The 24,068-nt window shown below is 46.9% G+C and overlaps 1 protein-coding gene across 2 annotated transcripts in view; it reads left to right on the top strand.

The window, feature by feature from the left end:
- Positions 1-24,068, top strand: part of LATS1 (large tumor suppressor kinase 1) — a 123,818-nt gene that overhangs the window by 18,746 nt on the left and 81,004 nt on the right. For both annotated transcript variants that reach the window (XM_030198059.1, XM_030198058.1), the window contains exon 3: positions 16,293-16,443. In XM_030198059.1, coding sequence (XP_030053919.1) covers positions 16,293-16,443 — 151 coding nt within the window. The remainder of the gene's footprint in view (positions 1-16,292; positions 16,444-24,068) is intronic.

Below are 24,068 nucleotides of genomic sequence, written 5' to 3'. Positions count from 1 at the left end.
GGCACATAGGTTCGCCCTTTCCCTGCCTTTCCCACCCTTTTCTGCCTCCGGCGTGCCTGTGTAGCTGTTTGCCTCCAACTTTCCTCACTGCGTTAAAAAAACAAAAAACGTGCTTTTCAGCGCTGCTATTTCTGAGGCTTTTCCTGACTGTGCAGTGCGACCGGAGCTCGTGGACTCGGTCCTTTGAGGTAAGGGTGGTACTCAGCTCCTCCGGGGAGGGCCCATTGACGGCGTTTTGATCGGGGTGATTTTGGCGTGAAGCTGCCATTTTGAATTTTATTCTGCCATTTTTCGTCGATGGCTGCTGAGGGAGTTAAGCGCTGTTCCCGTTGTGGCAAGCGCAGATCAGCAGCGGGGCTCTGTAAATCATGCTGTTTAGACGGTAGAGCCAGTACGAGCATGCTTCCCGCTCGATGGAGCTGGCAGCGGGCGCCATCTTGGACACAAAACTATTCAAGGTTCTTAAAACACATGCTGACTGTGAAACATTGCAGGAAGATCTTAGGAAATTGGAAGACTGGGCATCCAAATGGCAGATGAAGGAAAAATTATGTTCTTATCTGATAATTTTCTTTCATTTAATCATACCAGACCAGTCCAGATGCCCTCTCTGGCTAAAGTCTGTCAGAGTGTTGTTTCCTTTAGGTATCCCTGGCTGTTCCACGACTCTTCAATACGGTGGGATGTCCTACAGCACTGCCTACTTCATCTTCTCTATTCAATCTCCTGCCACTTGTTGTTCCAGCTCTGTATGACTCCTGTTACTTTGGATCACAGAGTTCTTTCCCCGGATTCAGGGGTAGATCTCTATGTGCTTAGGCAAGCTCAGTATGCACCATTCCCTCCCGCTTACTTTACTGTGAGGGGAGGTTGCAGTGAGCTTCTGCATATTGGCTCCAAGAGTTTGCCTGTTTGGTATTAATTGTGTTTTCTTCTAGACTTCAGAGCACCATTGCTTGGCTATTCAAAATACTGAACATTCCAGGCTGCACGATACCCTTAAGGGGCGGTTTACTTGGAACTATGTCTCCTTCCGCTGGTAGATGGACACAACCCATTAGTCTGGACTGGTCTGGTATGATTATCAGGTAAGAACATAATTTTTCCTTCATCTGCCATTTGGATGCCCAGTCTTCCAATTTCCTAAGGTCTTCCTGCAATGTTTCACAGTCCGCATGTGTTTTAACAACCTTGAATAGTTTTGTGTTATCTGCAAATTTGATCACCTCACTCCTTCCGATTTCCATATCATTTCTAAATATGTGAAATAGCACCGGTCCCAATACAGATCCCTGTGGCACTCCACTGTTCACCCTCCTCCATTGAGAGACATTATCATTTAACCCTACCCTCTGTTTTCTGTCCAATAACCAATTCCTAATCCACACCAGAACCTTGCCTCCTATCCCATGACTCTTTAATTTTCTCAGAAGTTTCTCAAGAGTAACTTTATCAAAAGCTTTCTGAAAATCTAGATACACTACATCAACAGGCTCACCTTTATCCACATGTTTTTTCACGCCTTCAAAGAAATGAAGCAAATTGATGAGGCAAGACTTCCCTCGGCTGAACCCATACTGAAGCTGTCCCATTAAACCATGTTTGTCTACGTATTCTGTAATTTTATTTTATTTTATTTTATTTTTTTGTATAGTTTCTACCATTTTAAGCACATAAGCACTGCCACGCTGGGAAAAGACCAAAGGTCCATCAAGCCCAGCACTCTGTCTCCGACAGCGGCCAATCCAGGCCCCAAGAACCTGGCAAAAACCCCAAATTTAATAATGATCAATGGACTTTTCCTTCAGGAATCTGTCCAGACCCTCTTTAAACTCAGCAGGTGTACCAATCTGTAATTTCCCAGATCACCCCTAGAACCCTTTTTAAAAATAGGCATCCCATTGGCCAGTCTTCAGGTACTATGGACGATTTTAACGACAGGTTATATATTACTAACAGCAGATATCGCACCCCAACTGTACTGGGTGGGGTGTGAGAGTACCGACAGTATCTGCAGTACCGATCCCCAAAGGGGTGAGTAGTTTTCCACTGGCGGTGCAGGCGGTGTCTAGCAATGCTGCTTCCAGTGTTGAGCCAGTGAGCATCGTCCGGCGTTTTTTCCTGCTGTTCCCGTGCCGACCCTTTGTCCACTACACCTCTGAAGGCCCGCTGTTTGGCCCGATATCAGGGAGCATCATGCTGCTTCCTCTGCTCATTTTGGTAGGAGCGGTGGGGATTTTTTTCTTGTGTGCTCTTACCTTCATGTGCCATCTGTCCAGCCACGACACGTGGCAAGGCTGAAGCACTGGCGCTCCCTTGGGGCCCCTTTTGCCTGTGATTCCCGTAGCCATGGGTGCTGGGCATTTTGAGGATATAACTATGGGAGCAGGGGTAGTTCTTACCCACTTTCTCTGAATTTGGTATGTTATATGTCCAAGCACTTATGTGAAGGAAGACTGGAGGGGCTTGTGGACCCCTTTTGGTCCAGCAGGCTCCTGGGAGAGTCCTCAGGTCTCCTGCAGTTTCTGAAGCAGCCGAGGTTGGTGGTCCAGAAGGTCCACGTGACTGTTCTGTGGGATCGACAAGCCTCAATGCAAATAAATAGCTATATGAGTGCATTTTGGGGGGAAATACCTGTGCTTTGCCCACGTGAGTACTCGCTTGCATTTGAGCACTAAGCATATTTCTGTATTAATATACTTCTGCTAGGTACTCTCTCGGATTGTTATGGATTGGATGGCAACCTAAGGGGACAGAGAAGGGACTTTTAGGGGGAAGGTTCAGCTGTAGGCTTTCAGTCTTTGCATAACTAAATAGAGCCCTAGTGAGTCAGGCTCTGGGTCCATCTAGATCACTATCTTGTTCCATCTGTGACCACTCCAGGTCACAAGCACCTAGCAGGGTCCATGGTAGTAAGTTTCCATACTAATTGCCTCGAGGATGTTGACTTCCCTCTTGTCTACCTTAACAGTTTCTGGATTTTCTTCCAGAAATTTATCCAAACTACGTAATCGGCTTTTCCTCTTTGCTTCAGCTATGTTGTCTGGAGCTTAGCTATTTGTTGAGTTAAAAAAAAAAGTATATATTTCCTTCTGTTTATTTTAAATGTGCTCTGATGTCCCTTCATATGCTATCCCCTGGCCTTTGCCAAGAGTAAACAATTGTTCCCTGAGCAACCTCCATGCCAGTCATTGCCTCTGGGGCTGTTTTGGAGAAATTAGTTATGGAGCTGGGAGAGTATAAGGAGCAGCGTTTTACCCCAGATTAAGCAATTTGCTTCATTCTGCGTTGGTTAGCCCCGGTCCCGCTTTCACAAGGATAAGCATTACAGGCCTGGCCATTTCAGTTCCCTTCGAAGTCCTGCTTTCAGCAGAGACAGTAGCCCTTTCAGGCCGAGCGTCGTTATGGCACCGCTGCCTTTCACGCCACCCGAGCGGTAGTATGCTGGAGCACTGGTCCATACCTCTCAGGCCATCGGAGGATGCCTGTCGCACTTCTTGGGGGGATTGGGCTGGGGTGACATCCGTCGAAAGGGTGTTGGTGATGATCTGAGATGCTTGCAAATTGGAGTTTGTGTGACTCCTCATTCTGATTTTGGCATGGCTTCCCCCGGCAAGGCTCCCGCCAGGACGGGGACAGTCACAGCGTCTCACTCCCTCCCTGGGATGGCTGGGGGCTGTGCTCCTGGTGCCTTCAGCGAGGTGGGGTTTTAGTTGTTCCTCCTTTTATTTCAGGTTGCCCTGGAAAGGGGAGGGGTGTTTTGTTTTTTGGGTTTGTTTTTTTTTATCCGGAATCGACATCGAGCACTATCCATTTAGCCTGTCATTCGCTATGAACAACAAGCCCATTAATGTGACTACATGATGTGAAGCTCTTGCTCTGTTACGGGAGGCTAGGCTATGGAAAGAAGATTCCCTAAGTGCTCATCAATGACGTCACTTCATCTCGGCCCTTAGGGGTGATAAGAAGAGCAGGTTACAGTGCAACTCAACTGCCTGCTGACTCAGCCAGATTGACTCTCTTCTCAGCTGGATAGAGCTTCTGTACTAGAGTTTCAACATATGAATGGTGGTTTTATTTCTTATTGGATTACAATTTGAAGTGAATTGCTGGACTTCCAACTATTTGACACTTTCTGTTAGGCTTGCATGGGTCCTGTGAGCCTCCCCTTGTTTATTTTATATGGTATCCTAGGATCTGAAAACAGTCTCATAACTTGAATATCTGATGCCCTGTGGACTTATGTTGGGGAGGGGGCATCGGGGGATGATTTCCTTCTCAAGAAAACTACAACTTTCAGCTGCACAAAATTAACACATATTGCTCATTTTAACCAGTGCTACTAACAGATAAAATATAAAAGCTTTTCCTTTAATATTGTTGACACAGTGGTTTGCTGAAAGTTGCATTTTGTTACGCGAAATTGAATAAAATCCTGAAGCACCTGTGTACATGTGTGATTTGATCGATTTGCCGTTGAGAAATTCCTTGGTAACATCTCAAACTTCTCTTAATCTGCACTATTCTTCATGCAGGCATCTAAAATATAAGACAGTCTACGCCTCTTCCTTCTCATTCATCAGTCCGCAAACCTGGAATGCTTTGCCGAGACTTTTGAAAGAGTCAACGGATCATCAAACTTTTAAAAAACTGCTTAAAACTCATTTGTTTAACAAAGCCTACCCCAAAGTCAACATTGCTGTTTAACACCCTTATTCTTTTCCCATTTTGTTAGTTTATCCACTCTTTTCCCTTCCATCAGCTTCTCTTACCTTGCCAATTTTTGTAACTTTGTTAGCCACATTGAGCCCGCATAAGCTGGGAAAATGTGGGATACAAGTGGACCAATAAATAAAATTTTTGACAATTAATATCTCAGAAACCATGTGTTCCAGCTCAAAATGGGTTGCATTTTCTAAATCTACACACAATTCTGAGTAAGTGGTGCACATTTCACAGCAGTAGGATACTAAATGGCAGAGTTATTAAGACCTAAAAGGTACTGTGAACTGTGCTAACCCCCCCCCCCCAGATGAAAAGCCAATATCTCGAAATCTGTTGAAGCTAAAAGTCTGAAAGTTTGCAGTTTGTCATCTTATATATTGGCCTCCATTCTGGTAGATTAACAATTTCTGAAATGGTGAGGTGGGGGAGGTTTCCTAATTTTGGTTGAATTGACATGGAATGATCCATATATCTAATGTGCCTGGCATGGGTGAGACAGGAAGGGATGGAAAAATCAAACACGCCTGACCCCACTACCTTTAGGTTTAAATCTTTTTTTTTATTGCCACAAAACCCATGCATACAAATGGTAACATCAAACAAGTCATAAACCAAATACAACAATAACTTCATCCAACCTGCCCAAAATTGGCAATGTGTATGTTCCCCCCCCCCTACTTACCCTCCCCCATAATCCCTAAGCCCTCTGAATTCCACTAATTAATAGCGAACAAACCATCAATACCTTCATACCTCTATATGTATTACAGACAGCCTCTCTTCTCAATATAGAGCAGAATTAACAGAGTACATGCCCTAAAATGTTAAGGTCGTACCCCCCTCTCCCCCTATCTCTCCCACCTCCCCATCCCTGATATGTATAAAATAACAGAGACTTGAGAACATGACTGATCATATTCTTACCTAATCTAACCATGCATGTTATATTCAATCCATTATTGCATACATCATGGCTGCTCTGCTTTATTCATTATTATATCCTCTATTATGGACATTATGATACCATATGAGCTATCATGCATGAGGATACCCTCTATTCTATAAGCCTCACTTCTCCTACCATGAATACTCCCCCCTCTCTTCCCTCCCATCTCTATACTCTCTACCATGACATGTACCGTGGAGGCCTTGATTCTTATAGCCCTCACTGCCATATCGTACCTTACCCTCCCCCTCCCCTCCCTTTTCCTAATCCGAGTCCCCTGTTAACTATTATTAAGCCCTCCATCCCCCTCCCTATACCCCCCTCCCCCTTAACCTTACATCAACATGGAGTTCAGAATCAAACTACGAGCTCTTCCCGACAACGACTGGATGTATGGCTCCCATAGATCCCAGAATTCTTTCTTACACTTGGCTGTATTCTGGGCCCCTCTCGCTTCCAACATCATCAACCCATGAAATGCATTCCTCCAACCCTAAAATGTGGGAGGATCCTCCCAATGTTGCAAAATACATTGCTTCCCCATAAGCAGAACTTTGTATAAGAATATGAATTCTACCCTTCTAAGTGTTGTCCTGCCCTTCTCCATTCCCAGAACAATATCGTGCGGTCTTAGATGGATCTCTTTCTTTAAAATAGACCCACTCTATCTCTGTATCTTGTTCCAGAAATCCATCACTAATGTACACTATGTGTACAGCATATGCTGCAACAACGCCTCCTGTTCCTCACATTTAATGCATGTAGGTGCCTCCAGGCGACCCGCATAGCACGCCTGTTTAGGGGAAAGATATGCTCTTATAATAGTTCTAAATTGACTTTCTCTGTGTCTTGCACTATGTACATATGTAGTGATCTCACTCAACCTTTGAGCCACAACGCCCTCCCGCACTTCCACCTATAGCTCTTCCGCCCACCGTCTCCCTATATCTTCATATGTCCTATGTGGATGAAGTCCACCTAAGGCTCTATAGATCCCTGAAACTGTAATCTGGCCAATCTCCGATGGTAGAAAGAACTTCGCCACCATTCTATGTACTCCCCTATAGCAGTTATCCCCTATAGTGTGGTGCACAAACTTCTGTACCTGTAGGTATGTAAACCAATCCACCTTATCTCTCCCCACTATGTTCTCCAAGCTCTCCCTAGTTCTTATTTCCCCCGTTTCCAACAACATATCTGCTATATATACTATTCCCCGTCTTGCCCATTCTGTCACTCTCCCCTGTGAGAGCCCAGATCCAAATTTCAGATTCCCGATTAATGGCAGCATAGCTGTATTACGTGGATTATTCCCCAACCTCAACATCAAATATTGCCAAATGCGTCTCATTGTGTATAATGGTGTGTGATTTTTCCACCTCTTGGGTGTGTTTTTATATGATAAATGTAGCAAGTATGCAGCGGTTGAAAGAGCGCCCTCTCTAGATCCCAGGGTGTATAATCCTCTGTACCCAAAATCCAATCCACCAAATGTCTCATTAGGCACACCCAATTGTACCATCTCATATTTGGCAGGCCTAGTCCTCCCATATTCCCCCCTCCATAGAGTCTCTCTAATTTAATTTTTGGTTCTTTACCCCCCCCCCCCCCCCCCCCAGCAATAGCTGGAAAGCATTGACTTCAGCCGTCTCAAATCTTTTTGTAGCATATACAGGGGCAGTTGTCGCATCACATATAGCCATTTAGGGAATATTATCATACTGAACAAGGGCTAACCTTCCTCTCAGGGATAATGGTAAATACTGCCATTGCTTTAATTGCGTTCCAGTATCTTGTAATAAAGTTTCTATATTCTGTGTGTCTGCTGTCAGCCTAACCCCCAGATATACAAATTCCCTGACTGCCCATCTTAGGGGAAAATCTCCTATCCACCTATCTCGTAGCCTTATGTTGGTAGGTAGCCCCTCTGACTTCTGGGTGTTTAACTTAAATCCGGAAAAGGCCCCATACTCTTTAAAACATTCCATTAAGACATTCAGTGACTGACATGGGTTTGAGAGATGCACCAGTAGATCATCAGCAAATGCCGACACTTTGAAGTCCTCCTTCCCAATCCGGATCCCTTCTATCTCCGGATTCCCTAAGATCTAATCGGGAATGTTGGCGTGTGGGTACCATTAACCCATATCCTCGCCACTGGTCCATTATATAGTGTATGCACTGCCTTCTCAAAAAACTCTCTGACCCCATAGGCTCTTAATGTCTGGAATAGAAAATCCCACTTCACCCTTGTCACTTAACCCTCCATTGCCCCAGGTACAAGTAAGTACCTAAGCCGCATTGAGCCTGCCATGAGTGGGAAAGCGCGGGGTACAAATAAATTTTTTTTTTTTTAAATGCCTTTTCGGCATCAACTTATTAACAGAGAGTCCTGCTGCGTGTAGCGTACACACTCCAGCGATGCTAAGATCTTCCGTATATTTTTAACTGGTTGTCTCCCTTTGATAAACCCCACCTGAGGGTTCGCTATGAACTCTGGTAAAACCCCTGCTAAGCGATGAGCCAATATTCCCGCAAAGAGTTTTGCTTCATAATTAATTAGGGATATGGGCCTATACGACTCCGGCTTAGTCTGATCTTTTTACGGCTTCAGAAACACCATTATGTCAGCCAGTTTTAGCGATGTCGGTAATTCCCCACTTTCTACCGCCGAATTGAAAAGGTCTGTCAATGGTTGTGCTATATCCGCTGCCAGCAGTTTGTAGATGACCCCACTACCTTTATAGCAGCAGTGCTTTCACACTTGGTTAGAGCAAAAATACTCTTTAGCAATATCTTTTCTTCAAACATTATTTCATCAAGCAGATATGCTTTCACTCTATTCAAACAGAATTAATTTAATTCACAAGCTCTATTCTTCCAACTTCTGTTCCTGTTTGTCCTCGTTATTCTTTAATTGGGGTCAGATATCATCTCAATGCCGACGATTTGCAGTTTTATTTTGCTGTGCCTACTGTGGTTTATGAAGGAGTCAAGCTGGTCGATTCTCATTTTCAAACTGTGCAGGCGTGGATTAGCCTTAAATCTAGCTACGACGCAAGATTTTATGGCTAGCTCGGTCAGGTGAGGATCGACCTTTTCCTGGTATTCAGTTAGGTTCTGGTTTTGCTCCTGTGTCGATTTCAATTTGTAGGTTGGGGGTGATTCTGGATACAACCTTGTCATTGAAGTAGCAAGGCATATGTGTGTGCCCGATGCAAAGAGCTCCTAGCTCTCACAGAATGCGTCCGTTCTCTTGAGACTAGAGTAGCAGACTTGGTGGAGCTGAGGGAGACAGAGAGGTTCATAGAGGAGACCTAAAGGGATGTTGTAGAGAAGTCCCACCTCCAGTCTGGTAGCCCCTGTGCTACCTTGGAGGATGGAGGTCTCCTAGAAGGAGAGCATCACCCTGGTGAAGTAGGAAGTACTCCTGTAGCCAGGACCTGCCCACCAGGGGATGTACTACTATTCTCTCGCACCGAGGATATGTCTCCCAAGTGCTGCCCGGGAGGGAAGGGTTAGGACAGCTGTTGTAGTTGGTGATTCAATCATTAGGCATATAGATTGCTGGGTGGCTGGTGAACGTGAGGATCACCTGGTGACTTGCCTGCCTGGTGCGAAGGTAGCGGACCTCACGCATCACCTAGATAGGATTTTAGATAGTGTTGGGGAGGAGTCGGCTGTCTTGGTACATGTGGGTACCAGTGACATAGGAAAATGTGGGAGAGAGGTTCTGGAATCTAAATTTAGGTTGAAAGCTCAAATCCAGAATTTCTAGGGTAGCATTTTCTGAAATGCTACCCGTTCCACACGCAGGGCCCAAGAGACAGGCAGAGCTCCGGAGTCTCAATGCGTGGATAAGACGATGGTGCAGGGAGAAGGGTTTTAGATTTGTTAGGAACTGGGCAACATTCTGGGGAAGGGGGAGCCTATTCCGAAAGGATGGGCTCCACCTTAACCAGGGTGGAACCAGGCTGCTGGCATTGGCATTTAAAAAGGAGATAGTGCAGCTTTTAAACTAGAAACGGGGGGAGGCAGATAGTCGCTCTTCATCTCTCGTACTGTCCATCTGCGTGCCCTAACTGAAACCTGGCTTTACCCTGAAGACTCTGCTTCAGTTGCGGCCCTATGCCATGTAGGTTATCTTTTCTCCCATACTCCTCGCCCGGTTGGCCGCGGAGGTGGTGTCGGGCTACTACTTTCACCTTCCTGTAGATTTCAACCTCAATCTCGCTATTTTTCTTCCTTCAAAGTCCACTCCATCCGTCTATTTGCTCCTCTGCCTCTGAGTAGCAGTCATTTATCGACCCCCTGATAAGTCCCTTTCTTCCTTTCTCACTGACTTTGATGCCTGGCTTTCCTTCTTTCTTGAACCTTCTTTCCTCATTCTTGGGGATTTTAACATTCATGCTAATGATCCCTCTGACTCTTACACTTCTCAGTTTCTTGCTTTAACATCCTCTTTCAATCTTCAACTGTGCTCCACTGCCCCCACTCACCAGAATGGCCACTGTCTTGATCTTATCCTCTTCTCTAACTGCTCACTCTCCAGTTTCTGTGCCTCAACTCTTGCCCTCTCTGACCATCATCTGATAACTTTCACACTTAAACACCCTCCTCCTCAGTCCCGTCCAATCTTAACCAATACATTTAGGAATCTTCAGGCTATTGACCATTCTACTCTGTCCTCCAGTGTTTCAGATCTCTTCTCTACCACTATCAGGCTTATTTTCAAAAGAGATCGCCGGCGATCTTCCAACACAAATCTGGAGATCGTCGGCGATCTCCTGAAACCGGCCAAATTGGTATAATCGAAAGCCGATTTTGGCCGGCGAAATTTCAAGGGGGCGTGTCGGTAGGGTAGTGAAGGCAGGGTGGAGGCGGGACGGGGACGTGCTCACGAGATGGCCGGCTTCGCCCGATAATGGAAAAAAAAGCCAGGTTTGACGAGCATTTCGCCGGCTTTACTTGGTCCCTTTTTTTTTTCACGACCAAGCTTCAAAAAGGAGCCCCAACTGACCAAATGGCCACCGGAGGGAATCGGGGATGACCTCCCCTTACTCCCCCAGTGGTCACCAATCCCCTCCCACCCAAAAAAAAAAATCCAAGTGCTCGTCAGGGACGTCCTAAATCAAAAGTATTTTTGCGCGGCTTTTTCAGTAGTACCAGAGGGATTTGAACCGGCCACCTCTGGATTACAAGACCGGTGCTCTAACCAGTTGGCCACAGCTCCACTTAGATGTCCCTCCCTTTTGATTATGCCCCATCAGGTCTCTCTCAGCCAGTCACAGACAGAGGTCTGTCTCAGCCAATCACAGCTCATTTAGCTGTCTGTGATTGGCTGAGAGAGACCTGAAGGGGCATAATCAAAGGAGTGGCCTAGTGGTTAGGGTGGTGGACTCTGGTCCTGAGGAACCGAGTTCGATTCCCACTTCAGGCACAGGCAGCTCCTTGTGACTCTGGGCAAGTCACTTAACCCTCCATTGCCCCAGGTACAAATAAGTACCTGTATACAATATGTAAGCCGCATTGAGCCTGCCATAAGTGGGAAAGCGTGGGGTACAAATGTAACAAAACAAAAAAAAAAGGGAGGGACATCCAAGTAAGTGGAGCTGTGGCCAAGTGGTTAGAGTACATCTTGTAATCCAGAAGTGGCTGGTTCAAATCCCACTGGTACTACTGAAAAAGCTGAGCAAAAATAGTTTTGATTAGGACGTCCCTGACGAGCACTTGGATTTTTTTTCCACTTTTTTGAAGCCGGCCATCTGTAAACCCGGCGATCTCAACATTTGACCTAAATGTTGAGATTTAGCCGGTCCCAACCGTATTATCGAAAGAAAAGATGGCCGGCCATCTTTTTCGATAATACGGTTGGCACCGCCCCTTTGCGGAGCCGGCCCCGAAGATAGCCAGCCATATAGATGACTGGTGACGTTCGATTACGCCCCATTACGTCCATTCTCTCAACCCTCCAACCCCTGCCTCCTTTTCTTCCTTTTCTGAAATCACTGAAGAGGAAACTACACATCTTCTTTCCTCCTCGAAACTAACTACCTGTTCCTCTGATCCTATTCCCACCCATCTACTTAACACTATCTCTCCTGCTGTCATCCCTTTTACCTGTCATATCCTCAATCTTTCACTTTCCACTGTGACTGTTCCTGATGCCTTCAAACATGCCATAGTCACACCACTCCTTAAAAAAACCTTCATTGGACCCTACCTGTCCTTCCAACTATCGCCCCATCTCCCTCCTTCCTTTCCTGTCCAAGATACTTGACCATGCTGTTCACCGCCGTTGCCTTGACTTTCTTTTATCTCAAGCTATTCTTGATCCACTTCAATCTGGCTTTCGTCCCCGTCATTCAACTGAAACAGCGCTTGCTAAAGTCTCCAATGATCTGTTCCTGGCCAGACCCAAAGGTCTCTATATCCTCATCCTTCTCGATCTATCTGCTGCTTTTGACACTGGTGATCACAGCCTACTCCTTGATACGCTGTCCTCACTTGGATTTCAGGGCTCTGTTCTTTCCTGGTTTTCTTCTTATCTCTCTCAGCGTACCTTTAGTGTATACTCTAATGGATCTTCCTCTACTTCTATCCCACTGTCAGTTGGTGTACCTCAGGGATCTGTCCTGGGACCTCTTCGTTTCTCCATCTATACTTCTTCCCTTGGTACTCTGATCTCATCCCATGGTTTTCAGTATCATCTTTACGCTGATGACTCACAGATCTACCTTTCCACACTAGAAATCTCAACAGGAATCCAGGCCAAAGTATCAGCCTGCCTGTCTGACATTGCCGCCTGGATGTCTCAGCGCCATCTAAAACTAAACATGACCAAGACTGAGCTTCTTATCTTTCCCCCTAAACCAACCTCTCCTCTTCCCCCATTCTCTATTTCTGTGGCTAACACTCTCATCCTTCCTGTCTCATCAGCTCGTAACCTTGGGGTCATCTTCGACTCCTCCCTCTCCTTCTCTGCACATATTCAGCAGATTGCTAAAACCTGTCGTTTCTTTCTGTATAATATCACCAAAATTCGCCCTTTTCTTTCTGAGCACACTACCAGAACCCTCATCCAAACTCTTATCACCTCTCACTTAGACTATTGCAACTTGCTTCTTACAGGTCTTCCACTTAGCCATCTCTCTCCTCTTCAATTTGTTCAAAATTCTGCTGCATGACTAATATTCCGCCAGTGTCGTTATGCTCATATTAGCCCTCTCCTCAAGTCACTTCACTGGCTTCCTATCTGTTTCCGCATACAGTTCAAACTCCTCCTTATTAACCTATAAGTGCATTCACTCTGCAGCTCCTCAGTACCTCTCCACTCTCATCTCTCCCTACATTCCTCCCCGGGAACTCCATTCACTGGATAAATCTCTCTTATCTGCACCCTTCTCCACCGCTAACTCCAGACTCCATTCCTTTTATCTTGCTGCACCATATGCCTGGAATAGACTTCCTGAGCTGGTACGTCACGCTCCATCTCTGGCCGTCTTCAAATCTAAGCTAAAAGCCCACCTTTTTTATGCTGCTTTTAACTCCTAACCCTTATTCTCTTGTTCAGAACCCTTATTTTATCATCCTCACTTTAATATTCCCTTATCTCTTGTTTGTCCTGTTTGTCTGTCCTAATTAGATTGTAAGCTCTGTTGAGCAGGGACTGTCTCTTCATGTTCAAGTGTACAGCGCTGCGTACGTCTAGTAGCGCTGTAGAAATAAGTAGTGGTAGTAGTGCCCCGTAGTCCTAGTATTTTTCGAAAGAGTAAACAAGCGATTCACATCTAATTGTTCCACTCTACTCAGTATTTTATATAGACCTCTATCATATCTCCCCTCGGCCGCCTTCCCCAAGCTGAAGAGCCGTAGCTGCTTTATCCTTTCCTCATAGGGAAGTCATCCCATCCCCTTTATCATTGTTGCCCTTCTCTGTACCTTTTCTACTCCAGTATATCTTTTTTTGAGATGCGGCAACCAGAACTGCACACAGTATTCGAGGTGCAGTCGCACCATGGCATTATAACATCCTCAGTTTTGTTTTCCATTCCTTTCCTAATAATTTCTAACATTCCACTTGCTTTCTTGGCTGCGACTTCACATTGAGAAGAGGGTTGTAACGTATTGTCAACAGTCCTTTTCCTGTGCGGTGACTCCTAATGTGGAGCATCCTCATTTGGTCTTGCTGGTGGTGTTAGATTGGCCTTGCATACCTTAGTATGTGGATTTCTGGCATCTGGTGGACAGTCTGCTCCAGTGAGCTGGTAGGGATGGAGGATGCAGACCCCTTTTGACTCACGGTATGGCCATTGAGACGGGGGCGATTAGAAAAGTGCAGGTTTTCCCCTATAGTGCTTTTTAACCTGCTTTGCTCTCCCTGGCTTATGTCAAGGTCTGTCGTGTGTATGAATCCTGGTTCAAGGTTATTCTATCTCCCTAGAGGACTCAGGTTCCCGATTTGGGCTTTCTGCAGCAGGGCCTTGAATAGAGGCTGGCCTTGAGCTCCCTGTGGGTCCATGTGGCTGCATTGTGCAGCTTTCAGGAGAAGGGGAAGGGCATCTCTCTCTCTTTACTTAGAGAAAACTTGATTTCTAAAGGAGGTGGTTCATCTGTGCCCTCACCCCTTTCTCCTTCCTAATATTCTTGGGACTTCAATCTGGTCCTCTGGGCACTGTCTGAGGCTCCATTTTAGCCCCTGCACTTGACTTCCAGCAAGGATGTGACCCTCAAGACTGTGTTTTTAATGGCCATCTCTGTTAGGAGGGTTTCTGAATTGTAAGCCCTGTCATGTTGTGATCTCTCTGTCTCCTTGGAGGTTTCCATATCCTTGCGCACAGTACCATCCTTTCTTCCAGAGGTGGCGTCTCTTCCATTCCTTGTGAATCAATGTTTTTTTTTTTGCCTTCCATGGCAGTGCAGGGCTTGTCGCTGGAAAGTTGGAGGTTTCACAAGCTGGATGTCCGGAGGACACTGCTTAAGTACCTCCGGGAGACAAAGTACTTTCATCTCGCGGACCACCTCTTTATACTTTTCCATGGCCTTCAGAAGGGCCAGGCAACCTTGAAGACCCTCATTGCAAAAATGTAAGGTGGCTATTGAGTCCGCTTGCATCAACAAGACTCATCCAGTGGCTCAAAGCCCACTCTACTAGGGCTCGGACCGCTTCTTGGGCGACGGCCCGGACGTTATCTTCTGAGGATATCTGCAAGGCGGTGACTTGATCATCGCTTCATTCATTTGCTAAGCACTACAGATTGTACATGCTGGCGAGAGCCCACTCGGACTGTTGCAGAGCTGTCATTCTGTGGCCTTGTCTTCCCCCGCCTAATAGACCTGCTTCGGTACATCTCATTGGTTCAGAACAATGGAACTGATGCTAAGAAAAGGAATTGTCTTAGCTGATGATTTTATTTTCTTTAGTAAGTGACACTGTTCTGAAGTCCCGCTCTTGGAAGACCTCGGCCCATGGTTCTGGATTCTGCTCTGCGCTTCCTTTTCAGTGCTTAAAAAAAAAAGTCATTTTGTGAACATGATATGGCTATATCCTGATATATGCAGGGTAGTTGGTGCCACTTTGTGGTGTTTTGCTCACTTGATTATCATTGCAGCTGCAGTGGTTGATGGGGCTTAGTAGATTATTCCAGGGGGCACCTCTGCTTGTGCTGGTGATGTCACTGGCAAAATGTAGTTTTCTTTATCTCAATCTGCTGATAGGAAGGGATAAAACCCATTGGTTCAGAACAGTGTCACTGACTAAAGAAAAGAAAATTTATCAGGCAAGACATAATTTCTCCTTATCACATCTCCTTCAAGTTGTTATGAGTTGGCTTTTTCTTATTCGGTGTAGGTAGATCCAGGCATGACTACTTACCAAACTCTTTCTATGATAAACTGACAAGTGTACTTCCAGTCTAGAGCCCAGACTGGCAGTTCTTGCTCATACAACAGATTTATTTCATTTCATAGTCTTAAACCGTTTCTGTAGCTTTAAAAACCATGACCATCTAAAGCAGTATACAAAATCTTTAAAATAAAAAAATATCAAACAATTGCTGTAAAGTGGGTTTTTCAGACTAGATTTGAATTTGTCATAAGCATTGAGGAAAGCTGTTTTAGGCATTGGCTGTGCTGGATCAAACCAATGGTCAATAAGCCTAACAGACTGTCTTCAACAACAGAATCACTTGGAAAAGTATCCAGCAGATTTCCAATAGATATTCGTAGTAAATAAGTCACCGAGCTGAACTTTGAACAGAATATAATGGAGAGAGGTCTTACAGATGTAGACTCATAGAGCAGATTGAATATAGCTCTGGTGGTACGTTCCAAAAGAATGGATTTTGGAAATCTTTTAAAGAAAGGAATGACACTTTAGCATTACCCTCGTTTCCCAAGGTACAATATAACCATCTTGTGAAAGATTTAAGCAGATCAAGAGTGTGAACCCACTAGGGATAGAAAAAGTAACTGCATCTAATGTGTATAACGCTGTTTAGGTCTATTAGCGTGTTAGAAATAAATAGTAGTAGTAGATCAATGAGGCAAAAGGAATTTTTTGTTGTTGCTACTGTGAGCCTATTGCAGTACATGGTTTGATTTGTTTATTTTTATCTCGTAGGATATGGTTGTACGAGCTCTCCGTCAAACCAACAGCCGTAGTTTGGAGGCAGCCATTGAGTATATTAGTAAGATGAGCTACCAGGAACCTTATAGGGAGCAAATGGTTCCTGGAGCTGCTAGACCTCTCAGTGCAGGGATGAAACCACCAGGTATTTTATTTTTAATAACCTACTAAATATTATATCATTGTTTGAACTGATTAAAGGAGTTAATTTGATTTCAATATTGTATTGTTTCCTGCTGTGTAACCATCTTACTTTGAATCAACTACACACTGTAATGAGATGGGAACTAATAACTACCTACTAACATTCAAATGTATAAAGTTCTCAAAAAAGATCATGACATAACATTATATATAGCTTGGCATGGTAGGAAAAAGCCTCAAAGAGCTACAGGGATCTCTTCCCTTGGAAGCTACAATGCAATATTTTGTCTCAACTGTTCATCATTGGCATAAAAAAAACCTTCCTCTGCCTATAAACATGCTGTCAATTTATCTAATCAAAATAGCAATCGTTATTGTGAAGTAATCTACTTAGCTTTAAGTTGTTTAGATTTCTGTAATTCAGTGTCCATTTGAGAAGTATAGTATCCGAGCCATCTGCAAATGCCAGAAACCAATGTTGGCCACTGTTTCGTCCAACTGCATCAGGGTTAGTGGCAAATTTTCCAACTTTGCCACTAACCCTGATGCAGTTGAATGAAACGGTGGCCATCGTTGGTGTTCAAGACTCTTGAGGCTTGATAACTTAAGGCCCCAATATCTTGGAGTATAACCTTGGCACAGCAATCAACCGAAGTCTCTATTATTTTTATGAAGTCTCTTTTATTGAATAGATCACAGATAATTTACTCACAGATAGATGTTCAGAGATGCTGCTCCAGGACACAGCGACTCCTTAATCTGAGAGCTTTTGGGGGTGGAGATCTGAAGAGAGGTAGATATCTTGCAGGGGGGGAAGGGTAGTTGAACAGATAGAAATGGTTCAAAGCTGGGTGACTGGAATGTGCGATATCTTATTAGGGAGGAGATATTTTCAAGGTTAAAAAAAAACAGGTTCGTTATAGGGAGTTTCAGTAGGACAGAGCTGTCTGGAATAAGATGCTCCATGTCTCTGGCTGGATGTTGGAATGCCTCATGGCTGAAAGGACAAAGAGGTGTTGAGGCTTCACACAGGCTCAGGGAGGAGCAGATAGAGACCAATGGGGACAGAGCCTGCCATCGGGTAGCAAGGGGTGGTCCTAGAGGACGGCTCTCGATTGGAGGGAAGGGTCATACCTGGCTGACCTCCCAGGACAGAAATAGTGAGAATGACCAGGAAATGATAGCAGGAGGCTTGGCAGAGAGAGCGAGAGGAGGTCTGAGCAGCCTCACAACCAGTGGAACAGTTCTTACACAGCCAAGTAAGTGTGGTTGCACTGCCTGTGAACTACATTACCCACAGTGCATTGCTCATGTATCTTTGCAGTGAGAAACTGCAGCAATGATATCCTTAGAACTGAGAATAACAGTAAAAGCATTACACACATTTTAGGATCATGTTATAAACTAGTGCGAGGCTGTCAGAGGACAGAACAGTTGGTTTATGGCATTTGCAGGGGGAAAGATGTCCTCTGAGGAAGAAAATGATTCTCTGGTGGTTAGGTTGTTTCTCATGAAAGAACTGCTCCCCCTGATTTAACCAGGTGACGGCGCTCCATATTTTTTATTGTGATGCTGAAAGAGGCCGCCAATGGAGATCCCATGTTGGAGGGGCTGCTTAGGCCCTCCAAAGCCTTTCCGTTTCATCGTGCCCTTATGCAGATGATTGTTGGTGAATGTGAGGCGCTGGACTGGATTCTTTGGGGCATTAAGCTTATGAGCAGGCTCTGTACTAGAGAGTTGCACGGGGACAGAAATCTTACCCATCCCCACCCGTCCCCGCAAGAATTTAACCCATCCCCACCCATCACTGTAAGAATTTAATGGTACATAAAAGAAAATTCCAGTCAGCTCCCTCAGTCTCTCTCTGGATTTGAGCCACAGCCCTGTAGGCAAGGAAGGAATGGAAGGTGAAACTTGGAACACTCTGGTGTGCACATGTAAGATTTGTCTCTGAGAGGTCACCACATGCACGCGCCACTAGGTCAGGTGACATCTGATGCTCATGCCTGTGTCAGAGCTGAGGTCTGCTCATCAACCCGGGAGCAAAGAGGATTAATTGTAGCATAGTAAGTAACAGCAAATAAAGACCTGAATGGTCCATCCTGTCTGCCCAATAATCACACTCATTATCAATTCATGATTAAATTAACGAGTGTGATATTATATACTTGATTATGGTCTTTCTTTTGTGTTTCTGGAACATAGACCATAGAAGTCTATCTTGCCCTATCCTTATGTTCCAACTGCTGTAGTTGTCGTTGAAGCCCACTGCAGTCTATGCGTCTTCTCATTTGTGGGACACAGATCGTAAAAATCTGTCCAGGACTGTCCTTATGTTCCAGCCACTGAAGTTGCTGTCTAAGCCCTTTCCAGCCCATCCTAAACCAAACTTTCATATATTAGACACAGACCATACAAGTCTGGCTGGTATTGGCCCTAGTTAATCACAGCCAGAGTCGCCATCTAAGTATTACTTCACACATGCACACACATGCAGCCATTTAAGGTTAGGTTTTTTATAACTTCCATTTTCTAATTAGAGATCCTCTGTGTTCATTCCACGCCTTTTTGAATTCCATCATTATTTGTGTCTCTACCACCTCCTTAATGGAAGACTTCCCACATTTGTGCTGTTAAAGCGAGGAGGAGGAGGCGGAGACAGCACTCAAAGAACTTGGTACTCTGTAGATGAGAGGCTGGTGCAGGTGTAGCTTACACTTCCACGGGAACCCCACAGGGACTGCTTCCGTCCCCGCGGGAACCCCGCAGAACTGCTTCCGTCCCTGCGGGAATCCCGCGGGTTCCGCGGGATTCCCGCAAACCCCGTTCCCGTGCAGCTCTCTACTCTGTACCTTCCCTTGAGAGCATCTGAATAAGGGTTTTTTTTTTTTTTTACCTCTCCAAGGTGGGCACCTTAATGAAGGCTGTGACTAAGGCCAAGATGCACAAAAGTCCTCGTTAGAGCCGTTCCGTAACGAATTCCATAACGAATCGGTACGCAACGGCTATGCACGAAGGAAAGGGAATGGAAATGAGCTGCTCGTTGCAGCTCACTTGCATTCTCTAACCCTTCGTTAAAACCGTCGATTATTGGCCCGTAAAGCATGCGCAGAGCAGTCAAGTGTTATGCTGGCTACTCTGCGCATGCCAAAAACGTAAAAAAAAAACAAACAACAAAAACACACGACCTTTATGGACGGCCTTGCCCCCCGCTCCGCCCGAGGTCACCGCTGCTCCCCGCTCCCCCCTGCATTAAAATCGTGACTTTTTTAGGCAGCCCCGGCCCTCCTCCCTCCCTCCCTTCCTCTCTTCCTCCTTTTTTTAGAAAAAACAGCCCTCGCCGCCCCCCCTGAGGTCTTCGCTGCCGCTACTCCCCCCCCCCCCCCCCTCCGTCTGAAACCCGGCCTATGCAGCGCCTCTCACCACTGTGTGAAGGCGCTGCACTGGCAAGAACAGCTGATCGCCTCCTCCGACGTCCGTCTGTTCCTCCTGGGCCCGCCCTCGTCTGACGTAAGTAACCTACGTAGTTTACTTACGTCAGACGAGGGCGGGCCTAGGAGGAACGGAGGGACGTCGGAGGAGGCGATCAGCTGTTCTTGCCCGTGCAGCGCCTTCACAGAGGTGAGAGGCGCTGCACGGGCCAGGTTTCATGAAGGGGGGCCCGGTGGAGGGGGAGAGCGGCGGCGACGACCTCGGGGGGGGGGGCGGAGGATGGCGGGAGCTGTTTTTTCTAAAAAAGGAGAGAGAGAGGGGGGCTGGGGCTGCCTAAAAAAGTCACGATTTTAATGCAGGGGGGAACGGGGAGCAGCGGCGACCTCGGGCGGGGGGGGGGGGGCAAGGCTCTCCATAAAGGATGCTCCTGACCAGCGTTTTTGCCCCCTCCCGATTTTTTTTTTCCACGTTATTTTGGAAGCCGGGCAGCCCCAACGAAAGGTACAGCTTTAGCTTTCCTGGAGTTTTCCAGCGTTAGGGCAAGCAGAAAACCTTAGTTCATCTCATTTCAATAGGATCTCATTTCAATAGGGTTTCTGCACAATTTGCTCATCTGCATTCCGTTTTCGTTTGCTGCTACCGTCGTCGGAAATTGGGCTTTAGTACATGCCAGGGTTAAAAACTTGCTCGTTAAAGGCTCGTTTAGTGCATCTTGCCCTCAGAAAACTATTCTGGTAGAATGCAGCTTGGCCCTTAAGGATTTTTATATGGACTTTTGGTTCAAGACAAGGCCATTGTTTACGTTGGTGCTTCTTGGGAGCAGAGTGGTGGTCTCTGCAATCTTGGCCCTGTACATTTTGTTTTCTTCTCTTAGGCAACTATCTTTTGGAGAAGCTCTGGAAGTTTAGGGACCAAAGTTCAGAGCCTATGTGGGGAGGTATATTAGTAGTTCCTCCTCTCTCTCCTCACCTCCCCCCCCCCTCCCCCCCCCACCACCACCACCACCACCACCACACACAATACCGATTCTTGGCTGGGGCCTTTTCAGAGGCTGCTAATGAATTACTATTCAGGGAATCACTTCCCTTAGAATGTAGTCCAGAATAGTTGCTTTATTTGAGGCAGCCACCCCCACCCTATTGTGGGCAGGTGTGCTCTTGAGCATGCTTTTTCATGTCAGTGCTTGGAGTCTTCTTGCTGAGTGGTCGGTTACCAGTCAAGGAAGTTTCCCTGTTGCTCTCAGTGTAGGCTTTGAGGTGTAGATGATATTAGGAGGGTTGGGTCCAGTTTGGGCTCCTTTCTCATTGCAGAAAGGTCAGGTGTCCACTTTTTTTCTTGGGGTCCTGATACAAAATGGCAAATCTCTTCTTAAGTGATTGCTTGCATGGATACTCAGGGGAATTTCCTCTTAACCTTCCCAGTTTTACCACCAGATATTTCCCAGAGACGTTATCCTGGATTTCACACCAATTGCTTTAGGTTCTCCCATGGCCCTGGATACATAGGCAAGGTCCTCCCTGTGCAGAAAAAGAATCTTGTTCTTCCTTTATCCAAACATCTGTTCCTTGTCATCAAGCAGATGAATCCATTATGAATGGGTTGTGTCCACCTACCAGCAGTGGGAGATATAGAGCACTGAAAACCATAGTGCCTCTTGGCCAGCTAGATCCATCGGCCTCTCAGTATTCTCTATCTCCCCAGCAGGGTGGATGCAGCTTATTCAGCTCCTTCAGAAATCTGCCTGGGGTGGCTCCTGTGCTTTGGCCAGTTGTAGCAGGGGTGTTGTGGCTGGTGGTGCCCACGCTAAAGGCACATAGGTTCGCCCTTTCCCTGCCTTTTCCGCACTCTTCTATGTGGATGCAGGCACATGGGTTTGTCCTTTCCCTGCCTTTCCCACTCTCCTGAACCTCCGGAGTGCCTCTGTAGCTGTTGCCTCTAACCCGATGTGGAAGTAGACAAATAGGCAAGCCCTGTCCCTGTCTTTGCCCGCGCTGTGGATGCAGGCACATAGGTTCGCCCTTTCCCTGCCTTTCCCACACTACTCATCCTCCGGAGTTGGAAATTTGCCTCTTTCACTGTTGCCTCAAACTTTCCTCACAGCGTTCAAAAAAAAAACAAAAACGCAACACGCTTGTTAGCGCTGCAATTCTGAGGCATCCTTCTGTTTGTGCAGCGTGACCGGAGCTCTGGGACTCGGTCTGGTGAGGTAAGAGAGTCTTGTAGCTCCTCCGGGGAGGGCCCACGATCGTGACATTTTTGGCGCAAATCCGCCATTTTGAAATTTTCCACCGTTTTTGGTGATGGCTGCAGAGGTTGTTGAGCGCTGCTCATGTTGTGGCAAGCGCAGATCTGCAGCGGGGCCCTTTAAATCGTGCTCTTCAGATGTCAGGGCCGGCCCGAGCATCGTGAGCAATGTTTCGTCCCGCTCGGTGGAGCTGGCAGCGGACGCCATCTTGGATGTGCCGCATGGCTCGACCCCCCCCACAGGAGCAGAGGGGTCTGAGGCTGGAGGGGAGCCTTGGATGTAGGCTACCAGAGATGCTGCTTACCTCGGATTGGAACCGGGAGGCCAGGGTGAGCCTTTCACCCCTGAGTTTGTGTTGCTTTTACATAAAGCGTTCATGTTAAAAAGAGCGCTGCCGCAGATGTCTGTCTCTGCATTGCTACCTGGTTCCCCTCCGGTGGAGACCGGCCTGGGATTGCCGGCAGGCGGTTTTTCCCCAGACAGTTGGCCGCAAGACAAGCGCAGAGAGTGGCAACCGCCCCCCCCGCCCCCCCCCCCCCCCCCCCCCCCCCGTGATCGGGCTGTGGGGATTCTGAGGGGTCTGGCAGGCCTTCGTGGTCCGAAGAGCCAGAGGAAGGTGTAGGATTGCCACTGGATCCAGATGATCCCACTGCGGTTAGGATTTTTCACCACGAGGAGCTGCCAGCACTTATTTCTGATACCTTGCAGGCCCTCTCTATTGAAGATCCTGTGATGGGCGAAGCCTCCTCTGGAGTATGGCAAGTACTAAGAAGCCTGTTCGAGCCTTTCCTTTGCATGACTCCATCCAAGAGCTTATTTCGGCTCAATGGGTTGACCCTGAGGAGCATTTGAAAGTTGCCAGGGCAATGGGTTACTTATACCCTCTCAATGAGGAGCACTTGGCACGCTTGGCTGTGCCTAAAGTGGATGCCCTAGTCACAGCTGTGACGAAAAAGACTACCCTCCCAGTAGAGGGAGGGGTCGCCCTGAAGGACATGCAGGACCGACGTCTGGAATCAGCAATCAAACGGTCCTTTGAGATTTCAGGCCTAGCCTTACGGGCATCTGTGTGCAGTTGTTATGCTGCTCGAGCCTGCCTCGCTTGGTTGCAACAGGCAGTGGAACAGCCCGGGGATGGAGCGGGAGCCCCTTGCGGAGGTGGCACCGCGGATGGAGTCGGCCTTGTCATTTTTGTCTGATGCCCTCTATGATCTGGTCAGAGCTTTGGCTAAACAGATGGCTGTGGCAGTGGCCGATCGCTGCTTTCTCTGGCTACGGTATTGGGCATCTGACCTGGCCTCTAAGCAAAGGTTGGTGAAGTTGCCCTTTCAAGGCCTTCTCCTATTTGGTGAGGAGTTGGAGAAAATTGTCAAGGGCCTGGGGGATGCTAAACCCAGCGCTTACCCGAGGATAGGCCACGGCCTTCTTCCAAGGGTCAGGGGTTCCCTCCTCTTCCAGACCTCGCTTCCGTGAAGCTAGAAGGTACCGCCCGGGGCGTTCTGCTGGGTTTACTTCACGTGCCCACTTTCAGCAGAGGAACTCCTTTCGCTCGGACAAACGTTCCGCAGCGGCCGGCTCAAGGCCTGGAGTTCATGGACGACCCTCTCAATGATGGTGCGCCGGCCCACTCTTTGATTCTTGCAGTGGGAGAACGTCTTTCCCTCTTTCTCGAGGAATGGGTCAAGATTCCCTCAGATCAGTGGGTTTTGAACCTGATCAGAGATAGCTACAGATTAGAATTCAATGCCCCGGTGAGAGACGTGTTTGTGGAGTCCCGATGTGGCTCTGCCGTCAAACGGGCGGTGGTAGAGGAGACCTTGCAAGGTTTGTTGCACCTCAGGGCGGTGGTCCCTGTGCCTCCCGCCGAGATCGGCTACGTTCGTTACTCCCTTTATTTTGTGGTGCTGCAAAAAGGAGGGTCTTTTCGGCCCATCCTCGACTCAAAGGAA

The sequence above is a fragment of the Microcaecilia unicolor genome, chromosome 3 (assembly GCF_901765095.1).
Source record: "Microcaecilia unicolor chromosome 3, aMicUni1.1, whole genome shotgun sequence".
Lineage (NCBI taxonomy): Eukaryota > Metazoa > Chordata > Amphibia > Gymnophiona > Siphonopidae > Microcaecilia > Microcaecilia unicolor.
The sequence above is the reverse complement of the archived record's forward strand: the minus strand, read 5'-3'. Positions and strand labels throughout refer to the sequence as shown.